General features: G+C 40.1%; 1 protein-coding gene across 1 annotated transcript in view; it reads right to left on the reverse strand.

The window, feature by feature from the left end:
* The window catches only part of stxbp5l (syntaxin binding protein 5L), a 598592-nt gene that overhangs the window by 35322 nt on the left and 540817 nt on the right, over positions 1 to 22453 (reverse strand). Inside the window, exons 24-26 of the mRNA XM_041210884.1 lie at positions 8863 to 8961; positions 4017 to 4253; positions 2035 to 2395 (exon numbers count right to left, since the gene is read on the reverse strand). Of these exons, the coding sequence (XP_041066818.1) occupies positions 2035 to 2395; positions 4017 to 4253; positions 8863 to 8961 (697 nt within the window). The remainder of the gene's footprint in view (positions 1 to 2034; positions 2396 to 4016; positions 4254 to 8862; positions 8962 to 22453) is intronic.

Here is a 22453-nt window from a genome sequence, read left to right on the forward strand (position 1 = left end):
AGCTAGGAGTATGGCAAGTTCTGGAGCACAAATCTTCATTACTATTGCCAGAATATTGTCAGGGCCCATAACGTTTGCGGTATTCAGTGCCTTCAGCTGTTTCTTGATATCACAGACTGGCTGTGATGGATCATCCACTCGGCGTTTCTGGCTTAAGATTGTTGCAAATGCTTCAGCCTTATCTTTGGCACTGATGTGCTGGGCTCCCCCATCATTAAGGATGGGGATATTTGTGGAGCCTCCTCCTCCAGAGAGTTGATTAATTGTCCACCACCATTCTTAACTGGATGAGCCAAGACTGCAGAGCTTAGATCTGATCTGTTGGTTGTGGACTCGCTTAGCCCTGTCTATTACTTGCTGTTTATGCTGTTTGGCATGCAAGTAGTCCTTGTAGGGTCACCAGGTTGACATCCCATTTTTAGGTATGCTTGGTGCTGCTCTTGACATGCCCTCCTGTACTCTTTATTGAACCACAGTTGATCCCCTGGCTTGGTAGTAATGGTAGAGTGGGGGACATACAATTCTCCTGCTGCTGATAGCCCACAGCGCTTCATGGGTGCCCAGTCTTGAGTTGCTAGATCTGTTCGAAATCTTTCCCATTTAGCATGGTGTTAATGCCACACAACATGATGGAGGGTATACTCAATGTGAAGTCAAGACTTCATCTCCACAAGGACTGTGTGGTGGTCACTGCCATGAAAAGGTGCACCTGCGGCAGGCAGGTTGGTGAGGATGGGGTCAAGTATGTTTTTCCCTCTTGTTGGCTCCCTCAGAACCTGCCGCAGAATTAGTCTAGCAGCTATGTCCTTTGCGACTTGGCCAGCTCGGTCTGTAGTGGTGCTATCAAGCCACTCCTGGTGATTGACATTGAAGTCCCCCATCTACAGTACATTCTACACCCTTGCCACCCTCAGCGCTTCCTCGAAGTGGTGTTCACCATGGAGGAGTACCGATTCATCAGCTGAGGGGGTATGGTACGTGGTAATCAGCAGTTTGCCCATGTTTGACCTAATGCCATGAGTCTTCATGGGGTCCAGAATTGATGTTGAGGACTCCCAGGGCACCTCTCTCCTGACTGTATACCACCGTGCCGTCATCTTTGCTGGGTCCTGCCGGTAGGACACACATGCGTAGGGATGGTGATGGTGGTGTTTGGGTCATTCTCTGTAAGGTATGATTCCATGAGTATGACTATGTTAAGCTGTTGCTTAACTGCTCTCCCAATTTTGGCACAAGCCCCCAGATGTTAGTAAGGAGGACTTTGCAGGACTGGGTTTGCTGTTGTCCTTTCTGGTGTCTAGGTCAATGCCTGATGGTCCATCCGGTTTCATTCCTTTTAGACTTTGTAGCAATTTGATACAACTGAGTGGCTTGCTAGGCCATTTCAGATGGTGTTTAAGAGTCAACCACATTGCTGTGGGTCCAGACTCACATGTAGGTCAGACCAAGTAAAGATGGCAGATTTCCTTCCCTAAAGGACATTACTGAACTGGATGGGTTTTTATGACAATTGACAATGGTTTCATGGTCACCATTACTGAAACTATCTTTTACCTCCAAATTTATTAATTGAATTTAAACTCAATTAAATATACAGCAGCGTGGAGTAATGCAGGGTCATGAGAGCTCCTCATACAGTTGAACAAGTGATGTCAACCATACTGCTGGGGGGAAAAGCCAAGCAAAGATTAGGAGATGCCAGAACCAGGGGTGGCTGAAAGCTTTGTAAAAGAGATTAAGGGATTGAAGAGACAGTGAATGGCAAATTGCTATTTGCATGCACTAGGGTTAGACTCGAGAAAAAAAATGGATGTCTGGAACCATGTTCCCTGATGTCCCAAACACCTGATTCATAGTTTCAGGAGTTTGGAAATGGATTAATGCAAAAAGGGGAGAAATTACATAAAAATGTAGAATACAAATTTTAATGGAAAAGTTTCAAAAATATAAATTCACAATATTAAATAGTTGAAATAAAATTAAGAACTTATAGAAGGGAAATCAAGTGTACTATTTAGAGTGCATGAAAGTTACCTTAGGGTCATTATATGTCCATTAGCACAGAAGCAGGCCAGGCAGATGCTGTTGCACATAGATACGACATCTGCTCGTAACACAAAGGAAGTCTCCGTGATATTGTGTACATACAGACAGCTTTGTGAAGGAAGGGAATAGACTTTGGCCTGTTTCTCTGAGCACAGGATTACATACTGGTGATCCCCCATCTCATGAGATGAAGATGGTGAAAATGTTACTAGTTTTCTTTTCCGTCCTTTATCATCTTTATCTTCACTGTTTGGATCCCTCCACACCTCATATGGGGGGTGTATTAAACCACCCAGAGAATCCAAGGAGGAAAATGTTAGTAGTGCTGCTTTCAACATTAACACTGTTCCTGAAAAAAAAATCAAAAAACTATATGTAGTACCTATTAGAACCAATATTACTAGTGAAATTCAATACCAGTATTTCACCAATGTGAATATATTAATATTTACATCTGATCATACTTTGACAGTGACCAGAAATAACTGTTCTAATGTTATGTGTATTTCAAATGGAATGTAGACAATGTCACATGTAATACTGTTTTAATTTCAACTTTGCTTGTGAAAAAAGACTTGTATTTATACTTTGCAAAGAATTCTAATTTGGCAACTTCACTATAAGGAATCCATGATTGAAAGCATTATAATGGGCCGTAGTTTCTGACTAGCGTTGTAAAGTGCTGGCCTGCAGAAATTAGAAGAAGTACATACTTACCTGGTCTTGAAAATTGCATTGCCACTTCTGTTTGCCAGAGCTGCTTGGCGCCTGCAGCGAAAGAATCCTTGCAGGCCCCAGCCAAATGCAGATCCAGCATATACAAGGAGGCCATGCCCTCTTTTTTACAGCACTTGCTGCCACAAAAAGATACATTTAAAGGGCCAGGGAAATTGACAGGCCAGGGGAAGGTAAGTATCTAAGGTAAGTAGATAGGAGTTGGGGGTGCTCAGGGGAGGGTTGGGGGTGTCCGGGGTTCCAGAGATTGGGGGAGGAGTGAGGGAGGGGGGGCGTGGGGTGGAGTGGGTCCGGAGGCCAGGGGAGGACCCAGAGGTTGGGGGGGTAGGTCCGGAGGTGATGGTGTCCGGAGGTCAGGGGGTGGGTGGGGGGGTCCGGAGGCAGGGTGGGTAGTCTGAGGTCGGGGGCAGGAATCAGATGTTGGGGGGGGGGGAATGGGGGGAGTCCATGGGGTCGGTCTGAGTCTTTACAATAGCTACCCAGAAGTTAAAAGAGATTTTAATTCTTCTAACTTTTTCTGGGTAACTATTGGTACAACCCTGGTGGGACCATCCGAAGTTTGTGATTTAAATCACATTTTCGGATGGTTCCCACGCAGTGCAATTGTCCAGAGGAAGTATACACTTCTGGGCAATTGCCGTGCAAACCATTACCTGGGAATTTGCCAGAGGGATTCCCCAGCGCATCTCTGGGGTACCCCCCAAATCCGATGCTGGGGAGCACGGAAGTTACGGATCAATATATATTCCTGATCCAAACATAAAATATTCCAAGTTATAATACGAATCTTGCCAGAATGCTCCTTGTATAAAACCAAGTGATAAATGTACACTGAAATATTATGCTTCTTCAGTACTTGTGGTACAGTAGGCTTCTGAGAATATTTCTACATGGATTCTCCTGTCCAGATTGGCACAATTCCCAACAAGGAGCCTGCTTTCTCTATGCTAATATTCAAGGACTTACGGCCAGTTTCAAGGGAAATTCTGCTGGTGTTAGGGGAGGCTCTTGGGGCAGGTAGAAATGCACACCTATCTTACTTCCATCAGTGCAACATGCGAAAGGCCAACGTGTCACTCAGTCCACTCTGACTATGTTAAAAATGTTACATAAATACAAAGTTGTTTTTGTTATTGCTGTATGGCAAAATCAAGGAATATAATTTGAACTTACCTAAAATGTACTTTGCTTTAAAGGGAAGCCATTTTGTAAGTTAAATACAGACAAAATCTTACCGCTGGGAGAAACCATGAGTGGTTCAGAGTGCCTTTGTTCCTCTGGAGGAATGTTCAAGGAGATGACTAGCACTGTACCCAAACTGGTACCAACCCATAGGCATGGTGAGAGGGTAGAGTCCATCTTTCGGCCAAAGGACTCCATAAAGTATAGAGCAGTTATAGCTTCCTTTGATTCTTTGTCAATGCTGGAGACACTGGAACTTCGGGACCGGTTAAAAGAATTTTCTTTACTTTCTGCATAAAACCAGTGAGTAATAAAATCAACTGAGGTCAAGGAACAATTAAAAAGATAACATAGGCAATTCTTCTCGGTATTAATGTTCTTAAGTGTTGTAGGGCTCGATGGGCATATACTTCCAGAATTTTTAGTACACTGTAACCCAAGTTTCTGAATTGTTTGCTAGTTACATACTAGGATTTGTTGCTATTAGATCAATAAAAACAGAACGTAAGAAATAGGAGCAGGAGTAAATCTTTTGGCCCCTTGAGCCTGCTCCGCCATTCAGTAAGATCATGGCTGATGTGATTGTGTCCTTAACTCCACTTTCCTGCCTGCCCTCCATAAACCTTGACTCTGTTGTCAATCAACAATCTGTCCAACTCAGCCTTGAATATATTCAATCACCCAGCCTCCGCTGCTCATTGGAGAAGAGAATTCTAAACACTAAAGGCCCTCAAGAGAAGAAATTCCTTCTCATTCCATATTAAATGGGAGACCTCTTATTTCTAAACAGTATCCCCTAGGTCTAGATTCCCCACAAAGGGAAACATCCTCTCAGCATCTCCCTGTCAAGCTGCCTCAGAATCTTATATGTTTCAATAAGATCATCTCTCATTCTTCTGAATATAGGCCCAACCTGCTCAACCTTCATAAGATAAACCCTTTATCCCAGTAACCAGCCTAGTGAGCCTTCTCTGAACTACTTCCAATGCAAGTTTGTCCCTCCTTAAGTAAGGTGACCTAAACCATTTACAGTGCTCTAGGTGTGGTCTCATCAATGCCCTATACAGTCGTACCAAGGCTTCCCTACTTTTATATTCCATTTCCCTTGCAATAAAGGACAACATTCCATTATCTTCCTAATTATTTGCTGTACCTGCATGTTGATTTTTTGTGATTAATGTAAAAAGAGACACCCTGATCCCTCTCTGCTGCAGCATTCTATATCCTCTCTCCATTTAAATAATATTCTGCTTTTCTATTTTTCGTGCCAAAATGGACAACCTCACTTTATGCTCCATCTGCCAAAATTTTGGCCACACATTTAAGCTATTTATATCACTTTGCAGACTCTTTGTATCCTCTTTACAACTTGCTCTCCTACCTATCTTCATTTCAGCAGCAAATTTGGCTACAATAGTTTGTCCCTTCGTTCAAATCATTAATATAGATTATAAATAGTTTAGGCCCCAGCATTTATTCCTGTGGCACTCTACTTGTTACGGTTTGCCATCCTGAAAATGACACATTTCTTCCGACTCTGTTTCCTGTTAGTTAGCTAATCCTCTATCCATACATATATCACCCTCAACACCATAAGCTCTTATCTTGTGTAGTAACTTTTATGTGGCACCTTATCAAATGCCTTTTGGAAATCCAAATACACTACATCTACTGGTTCCCCTTTATCCACCCCGCTTGTTACATCCTCAAAGAAGTCTATTAGATTTGTCAAACACGATTTCTGTTTCACAAAACCATGTTGACTCTGCCTGATAGTATTGATTTTTCTAAATGTCCTCCTGCGACTTCCTTTATAACAGATTCTATAATTTTCCTAATGACAGATGTTAGGCTAACTGGCCTACACTTTCCTGCTTTCTGCCTCCCTCCTTTCTAGAACAGAATTGTTACATTTGCAGTTTTCCAATCTGCTGGAACCTTTCTAGGTACTGGGGAATTTTGGAAGATTACAACCAATGCATTCACTATCTCTGCAGCCATTTATTTTAAGACCCTAGGATGCAGGCCAATAGGTCCAGGGAACTTGTCAGCCTTAAGTTCCATTAGGTTTCCCGTTACTTTTTCTCAGTGGTAGTAATTGTTTTAAGTTCCTCTCTTCCTTGGCCTCTTGATTTTCTACTTTTTTTTGGAATGCCTTTTGTGCCTTCTACTGTCAAGACAGGTACAAAAATACTCATTCAAAGCTTCTGCTACTTCGTTTCCTATTATTAATTCCCCAGTCTCACCCTCCAAGGGACCAATGATCACTTTAGCTGCTCTTATCTCTTTTTATATACTTGCAGAAGTTTTTACTGTCTTTGATATTTCTTGTGAGTTTTTTCTCATAGTCTAATTTCTCCCTCTATTTTATTTAGTCATTGTTTGCTAATTTCTAAAACTTTTACAATCTGCTGGTCTACCACAAATCCTCACAGAATTGTACACTTTTTTTCAGTTTGAAACCACCCTTAACTTCATTTGTTAGCCATGGATGGTGCACCCTTCTGATGGAGTCTTTCTTCCTGAATGGAATATCTCTTTTTGAGAGTTATGAAATATTTCCTTAAATGTTTGCTGCTGCTTCTTTACCATCTTCCCTCTCAACCTACTTAGCCAGACACTTTAGCCAATTTTGTCTTCATACACATTTAAGTGGCTTTATTTACATTTAAGGCACTAGTTATGGACCAACATTTCTCACTCTCAAACTGAATGTGAAATTCTATCATACTATCTATGATCACTGCTTCCTAGAGGATCCTTTACTATGAGGTCTTTGTCAGCTGAGGCAGAATAATCATACCATGTTTGAATGGCTCAGTAAAATTAGTCACTTTCTATCACTGGTGTATACTATTTATACATTGATAACATTCATAGAATACAAATAAAATGTTTATTGCAATTAACACTATCTTATTTTGAAATAAAAAGGTAAGTCTTGCCATGAGTTGTTTGGAATAAGAACAGTAAAAAATACTCCTGGGACAGATCCATATTTCAACCTACACAGACTTACAACTGTGATGACCACTAAGTAGAGAATCATTTATATTAATGAGATGCTTAGAATTTGTTTTATCCTGCTGAAATATACCTACCCTGATTGTATGGCATTACGGAGAAATCAAGAACCTGCTCTCACCTCTCCTTCCAAGTAAAACTGCCATTTGAGACCAAAAATAGGGGAATAGAGATTAATAAATTGAATGCCCACAGGACTCAATTCTTAGAAGTGTATTTTTTTAAAGGGTTCTTTATTAAAACTCAATGCTTGAGAAAATGACCTTTCATCTTGTAGTATTATTATATCTTGTTTGTCAAATTTACCAGATAATGGTCGAAAATAAATTTACAACATCATTGGTACTACATTACATTGTGAATGAATGCTGACTGAATTGGAAACCTTAAGTGGTCTGAATTTAGGCATTGTTTGTTCACAGGGATGAACTTGGTCTCAATTGAGAGCATTTTAATTTGGAGTCTAGTTTATAATAAAGGTGGCCGTCAGGCACCATGCCAAGGAATAAAGAGTTTCCAAACTTTGCTATCAGATAGAATTGCAACCAAAGGCTGGGGAAATCAGAAGCAGACTGTCCTTGCACACTTCTAAAGGATAAAGCAATAGCCCATGGCTCAATTAATAAAGGTGTGGGGCAATATTTCCTATCCTGCTATTTGGCAAATAGTGACTAAACATAAGTTTAAAAGAATTAAAAATGGAGCTGAGAAGATACCAAGAGAAAAAAATCCCTAGTTATTTGGAAAAGGATTAAGCAAATCCTTTGCAGCATCAAGATAGACACATGTCTGTGCTCTTTTCTGGTTTAGAGTGTCGAGGTGGACTGGGGAGTTTTAGAGAGCTTCAATTCTGACAATCTCATTGGTCCAGAATTTGCTCTCAGAATAATGGTGTGACTAGTGGCAATCGCTGTTACTTCTGTGTAAATGTGACAACAACTTTAGACAAGAAGCAAAAATGTGGTTAAATGCCAGTACTCAAAAGTTTCTGTGCGAATTGTGCTGCTCCACTGTTAGCATCATGAAACTGCATTTCATTGTTTGCATCATCACTGCCAATGAATGCCATGAAGTTGCTATATTTGCCTGGTAGGTACGAACTAAACTACCCACAGAAATTTAAGCCTCATCATTACAAGCATAAGCACCCTTTTAACAAAATAAAAGTTGTTAATTACTGCCAATCAATTTCTCTGGCACTGAAAATTAATTATTACATATGTGGAGTCTTATTTCATCAGATATTAATTGGAGATTTAAAAAATAACCTTTTACTATGATAAGGATGCTGTATAAATGCAAGTGTTATTGTTAGGGAGATATACAGTTGGTTGCTGTCATTCAGTTTCATGATGCCCTATTCTCTCTCTACAACATGATCTGCTTGTGATTCCAGAAAAATGTGGTGCAAAACATTAAAAGCTTAAATGTGCATGAACAAGTCTAATTACTAGCAGATGCCATAGAAGCCCTGCTACAACATCTGGACCATTAACTATATATATTGATAAGGCTGTGGTTAAATGTTTGAAGAACGCATTTGATTAGCCAACTCTAGGATAACAGGTGTGCAAACAAACCTTGGACATCTTGTGGTGAGATTATTAGTTCTTATGTGCTGGTCTGCTCTACCAATACATTGTCGAAATTTCCAAGTCTCTAAGTTCAAATTTGACAAAAACCTAAAATATTTATCCTTTCAGTTCATTAACCATAGGTCAAACAATATAAAGTTGGCAATAAAATATGATATATCTACATGTTTAAAATAATATCATTTTAATAAGGAATCGCTTTTAAAAAGATTGTTATTTTGCTTGGAGGCTAGCATCAGGGCTAAGCCATTCATCACTTACTAATGCAACTCAGTCTTACCTTTTTCACTCCATGAATATGAGGAAGCATGGTGCTCATCGTGAGAGAAAATACTGATGCCGTGCAATTGCTGAAGCATTGCCCGTCTGGAAGTGTGGCCTATTGTCCCAAAAGGCGGGCAAAAGGGACATTTACTATATAGCAGTCAGTCAAAACAAAAACTGCCTACAAAAACATCTGCTAGCATGCAAATTCCATCATAATCAGGAGACACACTCAGGCACTGTAGGAAAATGTAACCTCTTTTAAGCTTGACTGATGAAAATGTGACATTGGTCCCTCCATACACAATAGATTCTCTTACATCAATTTCTGTCACATTTTATATTAATCCAGCTTAGTCTGAGGTTTGTTCACCCTTGTTTAGAATAACATGCAGACATGCACAATTAAAATGTTTACTTTAAAAGCATGTAACTGATAGCAATACTGATACTAATACTGAATAAATAACTTCATTTTTTATATGTGAAAGTAGAATGCAATTTTGGTTCTTTTATTTCATTTAATGTGACATATAATGTCATTGCATAATGTCTGTTTTTAATATGATAGCTTCAATTACTTTTTATATATAATTATTGGATATTTTAGGTTGTGTGTAAATTTACAGAAGTTCCAACTTGCTTTTCTTTGCCAACAGTAGCATAGTGGTTATGTTACTTGGCTAGTAATTCAGAGGTCTCAACCAGTGCACTGGAAATATGAATTAAAGTCCCACTATGATTGCTGGGGAAATTAAATTCAGTTAATTAAATAAATTTTGAATAAAAAGCTAGTACTAGGAATCCTGTCCATGAAGCTGGTGGATTGTTGTACAAAGCCATCTGTCCTTCACTAATGTCCTTTAAAATCTGCTGTCCTTACCTGGCCTTGTCTACATGTAACTCCTGGCTTACAGCAATGCGATTGACTCTTAAATTCCTTTTGAAATGGCTTAGAAAGTTGCTCAGTTAAGAGCATTACAAGTAGGCAATACATGCTGGACTTGCCAGCGCCATACACATCCCATGAATTAATAGATTTTGATGCAGGGTCTACATAAATTGGTATTCTTAATTTATAATGACTGACCTTAGAAATAATACTCAAAATTTGAAAAATTAAGGCATTGTAACTTTGGGTCATCCAAAACTCTGCTGCCCATGTCCTAACTCATACCAAGTCCCATGCACCTATTATCTCTGTACTTGCTGATTTATATTGGTTCCTGGTTAAACAATATTTTGATTTTAAAATTCTCATCCTAAATTTCAAATCCCTTCATGGTCTCACCCCTTCCCTAACTCTGTAATCTTGTCCAGCTCTGAGATATCTACACTCCTCAAATTCCGGCCTTGAGCATCTAGGCAACAGTTATAATGTCATCTTTTGCACTGTGAAAGCACCATTGCTACAAGATTACATCAATGATTCTGACATGCTGTCAAATAGCAAAAGTTTCTACTGTAGTTGCATCATCCTTCGTCAATACCTTACGTTGAGAAAGCCTTTTCAAAGAGGCCAGGGGTCGGTTAGCCTAGATAGCTAGAGTGTGATACAAAATGACACCAAATGTGTGGGTTCAATTCCTGTACCAGCTGTGGTAGTTCATGGAGAGCTGCATCCTTGTCTTGCCCCATGCATAATGCAGAATGATGTCTCTAAAGCTGTATAACCACTCTCTAATAGAGATAAATGCCTATAGTCCCTCTTGTACTATGGCTAACTACCATCCTCAAAGAGGTGAGTGACATGGTTCCATTATATGTTGCGGCATCAATGAGTAGTGCTGTAGAGTTATAGGATACGTATACCCAATCTTGAGTGCACTATGCTTGATAGTTCAAAGAACAATGAATAAATTATGAGAAGTGGTAACTGATTGACAGATTCTCTTCCAGGTAACGTGTATGTATGGCAGATGGAGAAAAATATTCCTTCCCCCAAAAGATGAAAGATACTTCCTCTACATTTTAAGATGTGAGGTGTTAGCTGAACAGAACCAGTAGATCAGAAAAATTGAGAAAGGTATTTTCAATATTAAGGCAAGTATCTTTAGGCACAATTACATTATTAATAAAAAAATGAAATTAAACAATCAAATGTTTTGAACAATGTCAGGGTGGGTTTTTGAGGAGGGTAATGATGATGATAGTTTTCAAAGGAAGGTATAGGGATTTGGTGAGACTGCATCCGGAGTAGTGTGTTCAGTTTTGGTCTCCACATTTGAGAAAGGATTTATTTGCATCGGAGGCAGTACAGCGAAGCTTCACTAAATTGGTCCCTGGGATGAGGAGGTGGTCCTTTGATGAGATGCTGAGTAAAATGGACTTATATTCTCTGGAGTGTAGAAGAATGAGAGGCCATCTCATTGAAACCTACAAAATTCTGAAAGGGCTGGATGGGGTGGACACAAAGATTGTTCCCAATGGTCCAGGAATCTAAAAGACAGGGGCAAAGTCTCTGGATAAGGGGCTGATCATTTAGGACTGGGATTAGGAGAAATTTCTTTACTCAAAGGGTTGTGAATGTTTGGAATTCTCTACCCTAGAGAGTTATGGATGCTCCATCGGTGAATACATTTAAGGCTGGGATAGACAGATTTTTGGTCTCTCATGGAATTAAGGGATGTGGGGAATGGGCAGGGAAATGGAGTTGAAGCCCAAGATCAGCCATGATTGTATTGAATGGCGGAGCAGGCTTGATGAGCCTTGTGGTCTACTCTTGCTCCTATTTCTAATGTTCAATGCCAACCAGCATTGGGGCCTGGAAGTGAAATTGTGTGATCAGCAGTTTAGTGTAAATGTGATAAAGGAATAGGAGATAGGAAATTATGTCATGTAGCAATGTACGTATCAGTTGTGTGCATGTTATTTAAAAAGAATTTAAAAGAGATTGTTACAAAACAGTGCAAAACAGGAAACCTGACTTCTGTAAACCTATCACAAGTAGCTAAAGAAAACTCATCTTCAGTTGAAAGGCCAGTCAGCAGTAAAGCTGAATGAAAGATATTCCCTGCAATTGTACTGATGCAGCTTGGTTGATACCAACGGTGGGGAAAAAAACTGAATGAGTAGCTTCATGTACCATAGGAAGTAAAGGATTACAGGGTTTGGTTTCATCACTTTTAAAGCAAAGGGGCCATTTTTCATTTCAGTTGGCTAGGTGACCTTTTTGTTGAATGTGCAGCATAATGAACAGAAATAAATCATTAAAATAGAATAGTCACAACCTATCTTAGTAACCTCCTCCAGTTCTACAACCCCTCCCCCAATTAACTTTACATCACTCCAACTTTGGCTTCTTGTACATCTCCCTTCCTTTCATGCCACCATTGGTGGCCGACACTTCAGCATCTAGGTCCTATTCTCTGGAATTCCCTCTCCAAACCTCCCTGTCTTCTTTGCTCCTTAAGGTCCTCCATAAAACCTACATTTTTTGGTTGCCCTTCCTAATATCTCTTTGGGCTCACCATTCATTTTTGTCTGATTGGCTCTATAAAGTGCTTTGGCAGTTTTTCTACATTAAATATGTTACATAAATACAAGTTTTTATCATGATAAAAGCATCTGCTTAATCACTCCCCGACAAAAAAGATTAAATGATCACAATTCTTTTAAATTACTTTTCAGTTCAGGATGAGTTGTTTTTAAGACTTCAGAACACAAATTCAGAGTTTCAATTACCACTCCTTTCACTGTAACCATTTGTAGGCAAAGCTGTAATGAATATTTCCCCTAACAATATATACTGGGGTTAACCAGATTAACCATCTGAGGAGAACATGATAAACAATGCAGTGAGACACAAAATAAAACACAAGCCAACAGTTTAAGATTCTATGTTGTATAGAGTTTGGCCTGCTATACCTTTTCCTCAGAAAGTAGGTTTTATCACACATTGGGTCTATTTTATTGGTTAATTAGATTATTTTAGTCACTACAATAACAACTAATTAATCTACTAAGTATTTATATTATCAACCTGTAAATTTGAATGCTAGGTGTGATCAATTTGGGTTTTGAGTCTCTTTTACAAAAATGAAGCTTTCACAGCATTAGTAACAGCTGATGCCACTACTAAGAGCATCAGTGTTAATAGTATCTATAAAATTTGATATCAGTCATACAACAAGAAAATGTATATAAACACTAATGCATGCTAAAATTGCTCACTTACTTATATCTGGTTTTATGACTGAATGATGAAATTGAGTAAAGTCCAAATACTGACAGGATTTGACATGGACAAAGACATCGGCATCAACAACGGGCAATGCTTCAGTAGCAGAGGTTTGAAAGAATAAGGATATGAGGTGCACACATTCAAGGAAGACAGTTTAAAGAGACAGATCCTCTTCTTCCCAAATGAGCTTGACAAGCATACTGTGATTCAAAATGAGTTGTAGTAAAAGGATGAGCTGTAAAGGGAACGTACTGTCTTGTCTCCTTAAATAAAGCATCTACTTCTCTTTTAAATCACCAGCATTGCATTTTTGAAAATAGATATCTGAGCAGATTAATTAAAAGAATGGTGATTCTGCCAAAAGGTCAAAAATTAAAGGATACATTTTCTTAAATACATATTTTGGAGAAGGCTGTAAAGGGAACACACTCTCTTGTCTCTCAAAACTTAAAAGATTTTGAGACACAGGAATGTGATTTTTGAACACTTTCTGCAGTTAATATGTTTCTCCTCACAATGTTCTAGAGTTACCAGTATAGCAAAATTTAACAGCAAGTGTTAACAGTATGGCTGGTTCATTGTTATTCTTCAATTTTCAGATTGTTTATACAAAGGAGAAAAAACAACCATTTGGGTTAAAATGACAAAGCAAAGTTTTTAGAAATCGCAGCTAAACCTGTCTAAGATTAGAATAGAAAATTCTGCTGAAAAACATCTCAAGATGTATTTTCCCCCAAAACAAAGCCCAAGAGAAGCTGTATTTTTTATAACCAATACACTATAAATCTAAGTCAGCAATTTGCAACTTGGACCTTCAAGAACAAAATTATTTTGCAATAAAGTCACTCCGGCCTTCTCCAAAATATGTATTTAAGAAAATGTATCCATTAATTTTTGTCCTTTTTAGCAGTGTCACCATTCGACTGTTGCTATTCAGATACCTATTTTCAAAAATGCAATGCTGGTGATTTAAAGAAGTAGATGCTTTATTCAAGGAAATGCTTCAAAAAGGGGGAAAAAGATCTACCTACATTATTCAAATAGGGTCTAAAGATCATATAACTTAAATCTTTAATGATTCTAATTGATGTATGTCAATCCTTTAATATGCCTCTTGTTTGTTGATTTGCTCAGGTGTCAAAGAAACAGCATGAAAATTGTAGGTTTCTACTTAGTTCTGTCCATAAAAATATACACGTGCAGCCTGGTCCAATCCCGCTAATTAATAACAGCTAATTAATATGAATGGCATTGAAGTAAGATTTATTAAAAATTGATTTAATTTATAAATAGCTAAACACAGGAAATTTAATTGACATTGTGTAACATGGGGCTGAATCTTTGGCTCGGCGAGCGGGGGCGGGGCCCGCTCGCCAAGACATAAAATGACATCTGGCGACGTCGGGCGTGCATCCCGACGTCACGGTGCATCATTCAGACTTTCAGTTCAGTGGGCACGCACCCGCTGAACTGTCAAAGGCCTATTAAGGCTATTTAACTGTCAATTAAAATAATTAACAGAGCTGCCTGTCCAATCTTAAGGTTGGCAGGAGGGTAAAGAGCCCAGGCTGCTTTGGCATTTTTCGTGGAACCTCATCTCTGGGCAGGTTGAGGTTTCATCAATGATTTTAAATTTTGAAAAAATGTTTTATTGAAATTAGTGCACATGTCCCAGCTCATGTAATAGTTTCACATGAGGGGACATGTCCGAATATTTTTAAAAATCTTTTTTTTCCTTCTTTCACACTCAAATTAATCTCCCTGAGGCAGCTCCCTGCCTCAGGGAGATTTCTGCATTCTTTCTCATGCATGCGCAAAAGAGTGCACTCCCGACTCAGGCAACCAACACCCCCCCCCACCCGCACAGGGAGCGCACAGCGTTTCTGGCTGCGCGTCACGGTGGGTGGGCCTTAATTGGCCCACCCATGTAAAATGACGGTGCGGACCTGATCAGGGGCGCCGATCGGGTCTGCCTTCACCTGCTCCTGCACCGCCCACCTGACAGGCAGAAAATTCTGCCCTAGATTTCACGTTTATGTCATGTTTGATGGAGGCATCGTTGAGATGAGATCTCCTACACTGTAATTGTTGCCACTTCTGCACATATCTTGCAAGCCTAGCTGAGAAGTGACAAAATTCATTAAATGACTGTTAGGAGGACCAGATCTTAAACCTTCTTTTATAAGGGATGCAGAAAATGTATAATGTATATTTTGTGTAGTATTACCAGTGCAAAATCTCTAGGTCTTGATTTACTTAGGTCTGGCTTTTCACCATGGGAATCCTAAGTCCTGCCCCCGAACACCGCACTTCCTATTTTCGCAGGGGCGGGAATGGAGTCAGGCTGGGTTTCGCGCATGTGTGGTTTAGAGGCAGTTGGCCATTTAAATCATCAGATGCCTCACTGAAGTGGGATTTTGATGGTCTGAATTTTTCCCGCGTCGTGTGGGCTCAGCGGGAGTGGTCGGGAAGCTGACCGCCACCCACAATCGGCTTCTCACCACAATTTCACACGGGCTGGCAGGGGGAGGAGGGAGAGCAGGCCTGACTTCCAGTTTGTGCATGCACGCACAAGAGCGCTTCAATCTCCCCATGGCACTGAGCTGCCTCAGAGAGTTTGAAGCGCTTTTTGAAAAAATTAGTAAATATAGTAAAAATTCAATGAAATATGTTCCCTCATGTGACTGTGTCACATGAGATGGGACATGTTTTTAATTTCAAAAGAAAGTTTTTATTTAATCTGTAATAGCTTTAGGAAACCTCATCCCACTTGTGGATCAGGTTTCCTAAAACATATAAAGGCCGCTTGGCCTTTTTGTCGTGTAAACTTCAATTCAATTACCCTGTTAATGGCCTTAATAGGCCTTTCAATTATCAGCAGGCGCACAGCCAACTTGGCCGTGCACCCGCCGAATGAAATATTGCAACTGTGTGTGGTGACGTCGGGATGCATTACTGATGTCATTGCGCGTCATTTTACATTCTGGTGTGTTGGGTGCGCACCCGCACGCCGAATGTAAAGTTCTGCCCAATGTGTGTAGATTAGAGCAGATAAGAGCTGGTCTGAACTTGGTAGATTCATTTGGATAGCCAGGGTACCCCTTTGGAGAGTAAGGTGCTGCTTTGGATCTGTTCCCAGGGCACCTTTGGGGTAGGCAAGGTGCCCTTTGGTGCAGGTCAGGTGCCCTTTGGGGTCAGTCAGGTACTGTCTAGAAATGTTAAAGGTAGGCACAAATGTACATAAAAAGTGCATGCACTCATTGCTGTCAAGCTCATTGGAACTGTGTCAAAACTGTTAGAAACACCTGTCAAAGGGACCTGTCAGAACTGTCAAGAGAACCTGCTAAGAGGACTGGTCAAGAGAGTCAAGATGATCTGTCAAGATGATCTGTCAGAAATGTCAAGAAGATCTGTCAGAGTTGTCAAGATGATCTGACAATACTGTCAAGAGAACCTGCCAAGAGGATTGGTCAAGACTGTCAAGATGATCTGTTAGAGCTGTGAAGAGGACCTGTCAAAAGCAACTATTGAAGGGAGTTGTCAAGCTGTCACAATATTTAAAAGACCTGTCCTTTAAACTTCTGAAAAAAATGTCTGGAGCGTTAAATAAAATTGCTTGGTATGGGTATAGGGGCATGGGTTGGAGAGTATGGGGGTTATGGGGGCTGGGCAAAGGGGCATTGGTTGGCATGGAGAGTATGAGGGTTATGGAGCTGGGTAGAGAGGCATATGTTGGCTTGAAAGATATGGGAGGTTATGAGATGGGTACAGGGACATGAAGTGGCATGGGAGGGTATGGGAGTATGTGGAGCGGGCGTGGTGAGGGTCGAGGGCTGGAGGGATTTAAGAGAAAAATTTTTCTATCTTTCACACATTGCAAGAATACAGAGGCGGGCCTTCTGGCCAAGCCTGCCTTTGCACCCAGCAGCCTCCGCATTCGTTCTGGGAGTGGCATGTCTGACTCCCGTTTCAGCCCATGCCCCAGGACGGAAATTCCAACTTCTGGGCTGCTTTTTCCAAGGTTGGTTTCGAGGACCCGGGCAATGTCCTGCCTCTAAGTCCAGGCCTTAGTATTGTTCTATAGCAAAACTATTTCTGCCACTAGATGCCACTGTGAACTAGTGTAGCAGCTACTTAGATCAAAAAATGGATACTATGATGCCATGAACTGTTCTTAATCTCATGTTTTATTTGATTTTAAAGTGGCATTTTCTACATGTTCAAGTGCTCAAAAAACAAATTGTTTCATTTTTTAAAAACTGGCTAGACTACTTTGTTGCTTATTTTTGTACAATTTTCTTTCAATATTCATGATTGACTAGTCCATATTCTTTTATCTGACCCTTCTCAATGCTATGATTAAATCTGCATCTTTTTGCTCAGTAAATCCTTTTCTATTTTGAAAAGGTTGGAGCACATTTAAATGAACTAATTATTAGAAATTTTTTTGCAAAGATTTTAAAATTTCAAACTAGATGGATCAACTGGGATACTGTCTCTTTAAAAAAAGACTAACATTAAAACCATCATAAAACATTGATTTCATTATCACACAATTTTGATGATGTAAGTACATAGAAAACACTTCCAGATAATGCAAAACATATTGGATTAACGTAGCAGATATAATTTCAAAACATATAGACCAACAGAATCTCGGACAACAACTCACTGATAGGCTGGATTGCTCCACTCCAGTGTGCTTTCTTCCCTAAATAATATCTGGCCATCTCAGGCAATTGAATGATTCTTCCCTAAAGTTGTGCTAGAGATCAAATTTACCCTCCCTCCTCCACAATTAGAATCTACATACAATCTCCTGCAGCTGAGTGAATTCAACTCTATAATTAGTCAGCAGGATGTGTAAATAGGTAAAATTATCAAGTGAGTTTTCCTCTACATGAGGAGCATGTCTAATGGCCCTTCTGAGAACAAGAATCCAACATTATGCATATAGCTAAGTTAGATAAAATGTGGTTTTAGGGCTCAAGCCTGTTGTGACAAATGTGTCGTGATGACACTAGTGCTAGTTAGGATACTGGAATCAGAATTTAAGAATTTGAAAATCCCTAGTGGAGAGCAACATTAAAATGCTGGGATATGCCCACTAGGGACCTCCAACATTGGACCTGACAATGTTTAGATGGGAAGGTAAATTAGTGACTCCCATCTTCCTCCAGTGGCCACATTTATTTTATTTTTAAAATCCTACTTATTTTCATCAGGAGCCAAAGGCATAAACCAAGCATGGACCACCAGATGAGGTCAATATTCAGCATATCCCTATTGATCTTCCTTGGTTGGGCTGGGGATGCTGGAATTTTCAATGTAGGGAGTCCACAATACTAGCAACTCCCACTGCCTAATGGCATTGTTTGACATGGGTGAAGCTCCGTTCCTAAACGGTTAGAAAGCTCTGAGTCTAGACTGTGTCCCAACAAGTCCAAATCCAGACCTAATTTGCAGCCTTTCCACTACACTCACACTGGGGCTATGGTGGAAGTGTGTCGTAATGCATGAAATTTCAGTCTTTAAGTTTTTATCCTAGGATACCAACCTCATGGCAAACATAACAATTTTCAAACTTTCATTCTGTGTACAGGAAAAAGGTAATAAATTTAGGCTTTTAAAAATGCCTCCACAAAATGTGTAAGGAAATACTTTTAGACAGTAAGATGTAGGCTAAAAATATTAGACAGATATTTTGATGTTTTTACATTGTCTTGTTTCTAATGCAATTGTCCTATTTCTGAATAATTATCTTCAAAAGCTTACATGTTATAGGGCACCTGGAAGGATTGGGCTCATTACTGTCACTCAGAAGCAAATGTCATCTCAGAAAAACTACTGACAGTAATTTTCTGTGCAAAATTTATAATTTTCTTTGATCTTTTAACTCAGGCTCTTACATAAGGTCTATCAATTGGGACAGTAAATGAGTTGCAAACTTGAACATAATTGCTTCTTCAAATTCTGCAGAAATCCTCATAAAAAAAGCTGGCCAATGTAATTTTCTTTTTACTCAAATAAGATATTCTGCCACCGTTAGGGATCCTATATGCAGCCACCCTAAAAACTGATAAATCAAAATAAACATCTCTCCTTCCCAGGTAAAGACTATATATGCTGTGACTGATCATAATAGGCATCACAATTAATGCAACATAACACAATGTAGAAAAATATATTATTTTGGTGGGCCTTCTGAACCCATAAAAAATCTCTGACCCATCACTGGGATGTTTAAGACCCCATTCCTCTAATGGATCAGCTTTCCTCCAAGATGCTCAGCATAACAACACCCAACTTCTGTTTTTCATGTTCCACAATCTGCTTCATGGTGTTCATTTAAGGTGACCTGAAACTAAATTTGCTTAGGCTTCAGGCAGACATGGAATGGCATGAGGAGACATTACTCAATTTGTATGTCCTGTTTCAGAAGGAAGTCAAATTTCTCAGCAACACAATTGTCCAGCGGTACAAAGAATTTTGTTTGTGGTCTTTTGATGCCATGGGCATTCTTATGATTACTTTGACTAAGTGTGTTTATTCAGTGTTTCAGGCTGAATGTCCAACAGTGGCTGGAGGGAACATGGGGGAATTCAGTGCAAGAGTGAATATTTTGTATTCGGTAATTGCCAAACCTTCCCTCACTTGGATTATAACTCATGTAGACCAATCACTGAACTAAATCATGGAAGTGTTCACTGTCTAGGTCATCTCCAACTCAGGCGGATTGATGCATTCTGGCACTTGGCCTGTGCCAGGAGAATGGAAAATAAACCAAGTTACAATTATACTATTCAAATAGCAAATATGCATCACAAAGTGTTTTCCCTGTTTCTCTTCCCCTTTCCTTGATCTGGCATTGTTGCATAGTTTACCTTTAATATCTCAGTCATTATTCATTTGTGACCCTTGACAAAGAATGCAAGTAGGATGATTAATCATGCATCACAGCGAAGCCTGATCCTGTCCTCATCCAACAGCTACAAGCACAGATCTCTAGCAAGGAGTTGGTTTCAATTGATCTGGAATGGGAAAACTGGCTGATGTTTCTCCTCCCTAGCACATGGTTACTGCAGTTATTTGCAGCTCTTCTAGATACCCCTATTGGGATTAACTAAATAACCATCGACTGTAAAGTGAATCATGAATTTTCTGGTCTAGATGCGTCAGCAACTTAATAGGTAATTTGCTGAGTCACTGGGGTAGCCAAGAAGTATTTAAATTGCAGTTGGTAAAGTTGAAGCAAACAGTTAGTGGTTACTGTTCTGTATTTCTAAAATTGCCATTAAGAGGTGGGGAGGGACAGAAAGGGCCATTCACTCAAGACATTAATACATTGAAGATAATTAGAATGGAAACCTCAAACACAGAACTTTCCAATAAACAATCTATTTAGTTGCTGAAAAAAATATGTTCCACAAGTTGTAAAATATAGTAATGACCTTTAAGGTTAAGATTCATATGTAAATGCATGATATAGCTTTGCAAGGCCACTAGCCAGTTTGGTCTTTCATTGCATAAACTGTGGATAAAAGAACATATTATTATTCCACACCTGCAATTGGCATAATTGAAAGCCCTGGTTTGTGAGACATATTGTATCTTTTTTAAAAAGCCCAGGTCAATGTGCAGATTGCTGAACGATGACAGCCATATTGTCTCAAACATATGTAAAGTTGAACAACTTGGAGAAAAAATGTTTGCGTATTATCTGTGCTTTAAACGATACTCAGATAGTTTCACATATGTTGTAACAACACACAGTGGGCTGAATAATACGTTGCGAAAATGGTGATGTATTATTGAGAGTGATAACGTAGGGCTGCATTCCCAATGTCATCACGCCCGATCTGGATACTATGGCAAGCAGGTGGGGCTGGAAATCAGGACCCCGCTTGTGTTATTCAAATTTAGTCAAATGGAATAATTAAGTTTGTTAATGTCCCAATTGACTCCAATAATATGTGGTGTGAACAATAAAATGCTTGGAGAGCGTGTTTCATGCCAGGTATGCTTCTCGTTTTTTTAAAAAAAGTTAGCTTGTTACAACAGGTTTAAAGTCTCCAGCTGAGTCCTGAGTTTGAACTCAGTAGTTCAGGATGCTATGACTGCTGGCAGTGCTTTATAAAAAAGGCAGAGTTTCCATTTTGCCCTTCTCTTATTTCGAGGCCTTATTCTTCCTGCTGAAAGGTCAATTTTGACCTTCACCAGCACCTCAGCCTTCTTACTAAGGAAAACATGGGAATAGTTGTCTCTGTGAGAGACACATCCTCCAGCGAGGAGGAGAGGAGGAGGAGATTGAGAGAGAAAGAAAGGTATATCGAGAGGTCAAGGATGCACAGATGGTGCATGAGGGTGGCAGAGCTGCACCATACCAAGAACGTGATGAAGCCATCATGAATCATCAATGAAGGCGCAGAAAGACTTATGCAGCCCCTGGAATTTATAGGCCGAGACTAAACTACCTTCAGATGTCCGAGACACAATGCCAGAGGGCGTTCAGGCTCTCAAGAGCCACAGTCACCTCGCATTGTGACATGTTGGCAGGGTAGATCTCACCCAGCTGCATTGGTGGTCACCCAATGCCGGTAACTGTTGTGCTGAGTTTGTTTACAACAGGGGCCTTTCAGGCAACATGTGGAGACCTCTGTGGCATTATGCAGCCTGTTGCAAACCACTATAACAAGGTTTTCACAGACACAATGTTCAGAAGGGCAGGTAATTACATTTTGTTCTCAATGGACTGCCATAATCAACTTGAAAGAGCTTGAGGGGTGAGGGTTTGCAGCAATCGCAGGTTTCCCCAGGGTCCAGGGAGTGATTGAATGTACATGTCATCGTGAAGACTCCAGCTGGCCAGCCCCATATATTTATAAACAGGAAGGGATTTCGCTCATTGAACGTCCAGCTGGTCTGTGATCACAATCGATGGATTACGCAGGTATGCGTGAGGTACCCAGGCAGCAGACGAGGCTAATGTTTTCTGCATAACTCTCAGGTGTCAGACCTGTTCAGCAGCCCTGGTGCTCTGGATAGTTGGCTTCAAGATGACAAGGGTCATGAAGAGATGGCACATGGCTCCTGTGAGGGCCTCAGAACAGACACGGAGGGGAGCTACAACCACAGCCATGGAAGCACCAGGGCCATTGTAGAGCAGACAATTGAAGATGAGGTTCTGATGCCTTGATAGATCAGGAGGGGCACTGAAGTATGCTTCTCCTGAGAGTTATTTATGGTCGTAGTATGTTGTGCCCTCTATAAGATCGCCCTTGAGTAAGAGGGGTCACTAGATAGCGGGCATTCATCTGAGGATGAAGGGGAAGACGAGGTGAGAGAGCCCCTGTAATAGAGGTGAAAAGCCCTGGACCTGATGCCTTGATAAGGCACAGGTTCCAATAGGTTATGAAGTTCAGGC

The sequence above is a fragment of the Carcharodon carcharias genome, chromosome 18 (assembly GCF_017639515.1).
Source record: "Carcharodon carcharias isolate sCarCar2 chromosome 18, sCarCar2.pri, whole genome shotgun sequence".
Taxonomy (NCBI): Eukaryota; Metazoa; Chordata; class Chondrichthyes; order Lamniformes; family Lamnidae; genus Carcharodon; species Carcharodon carcharias.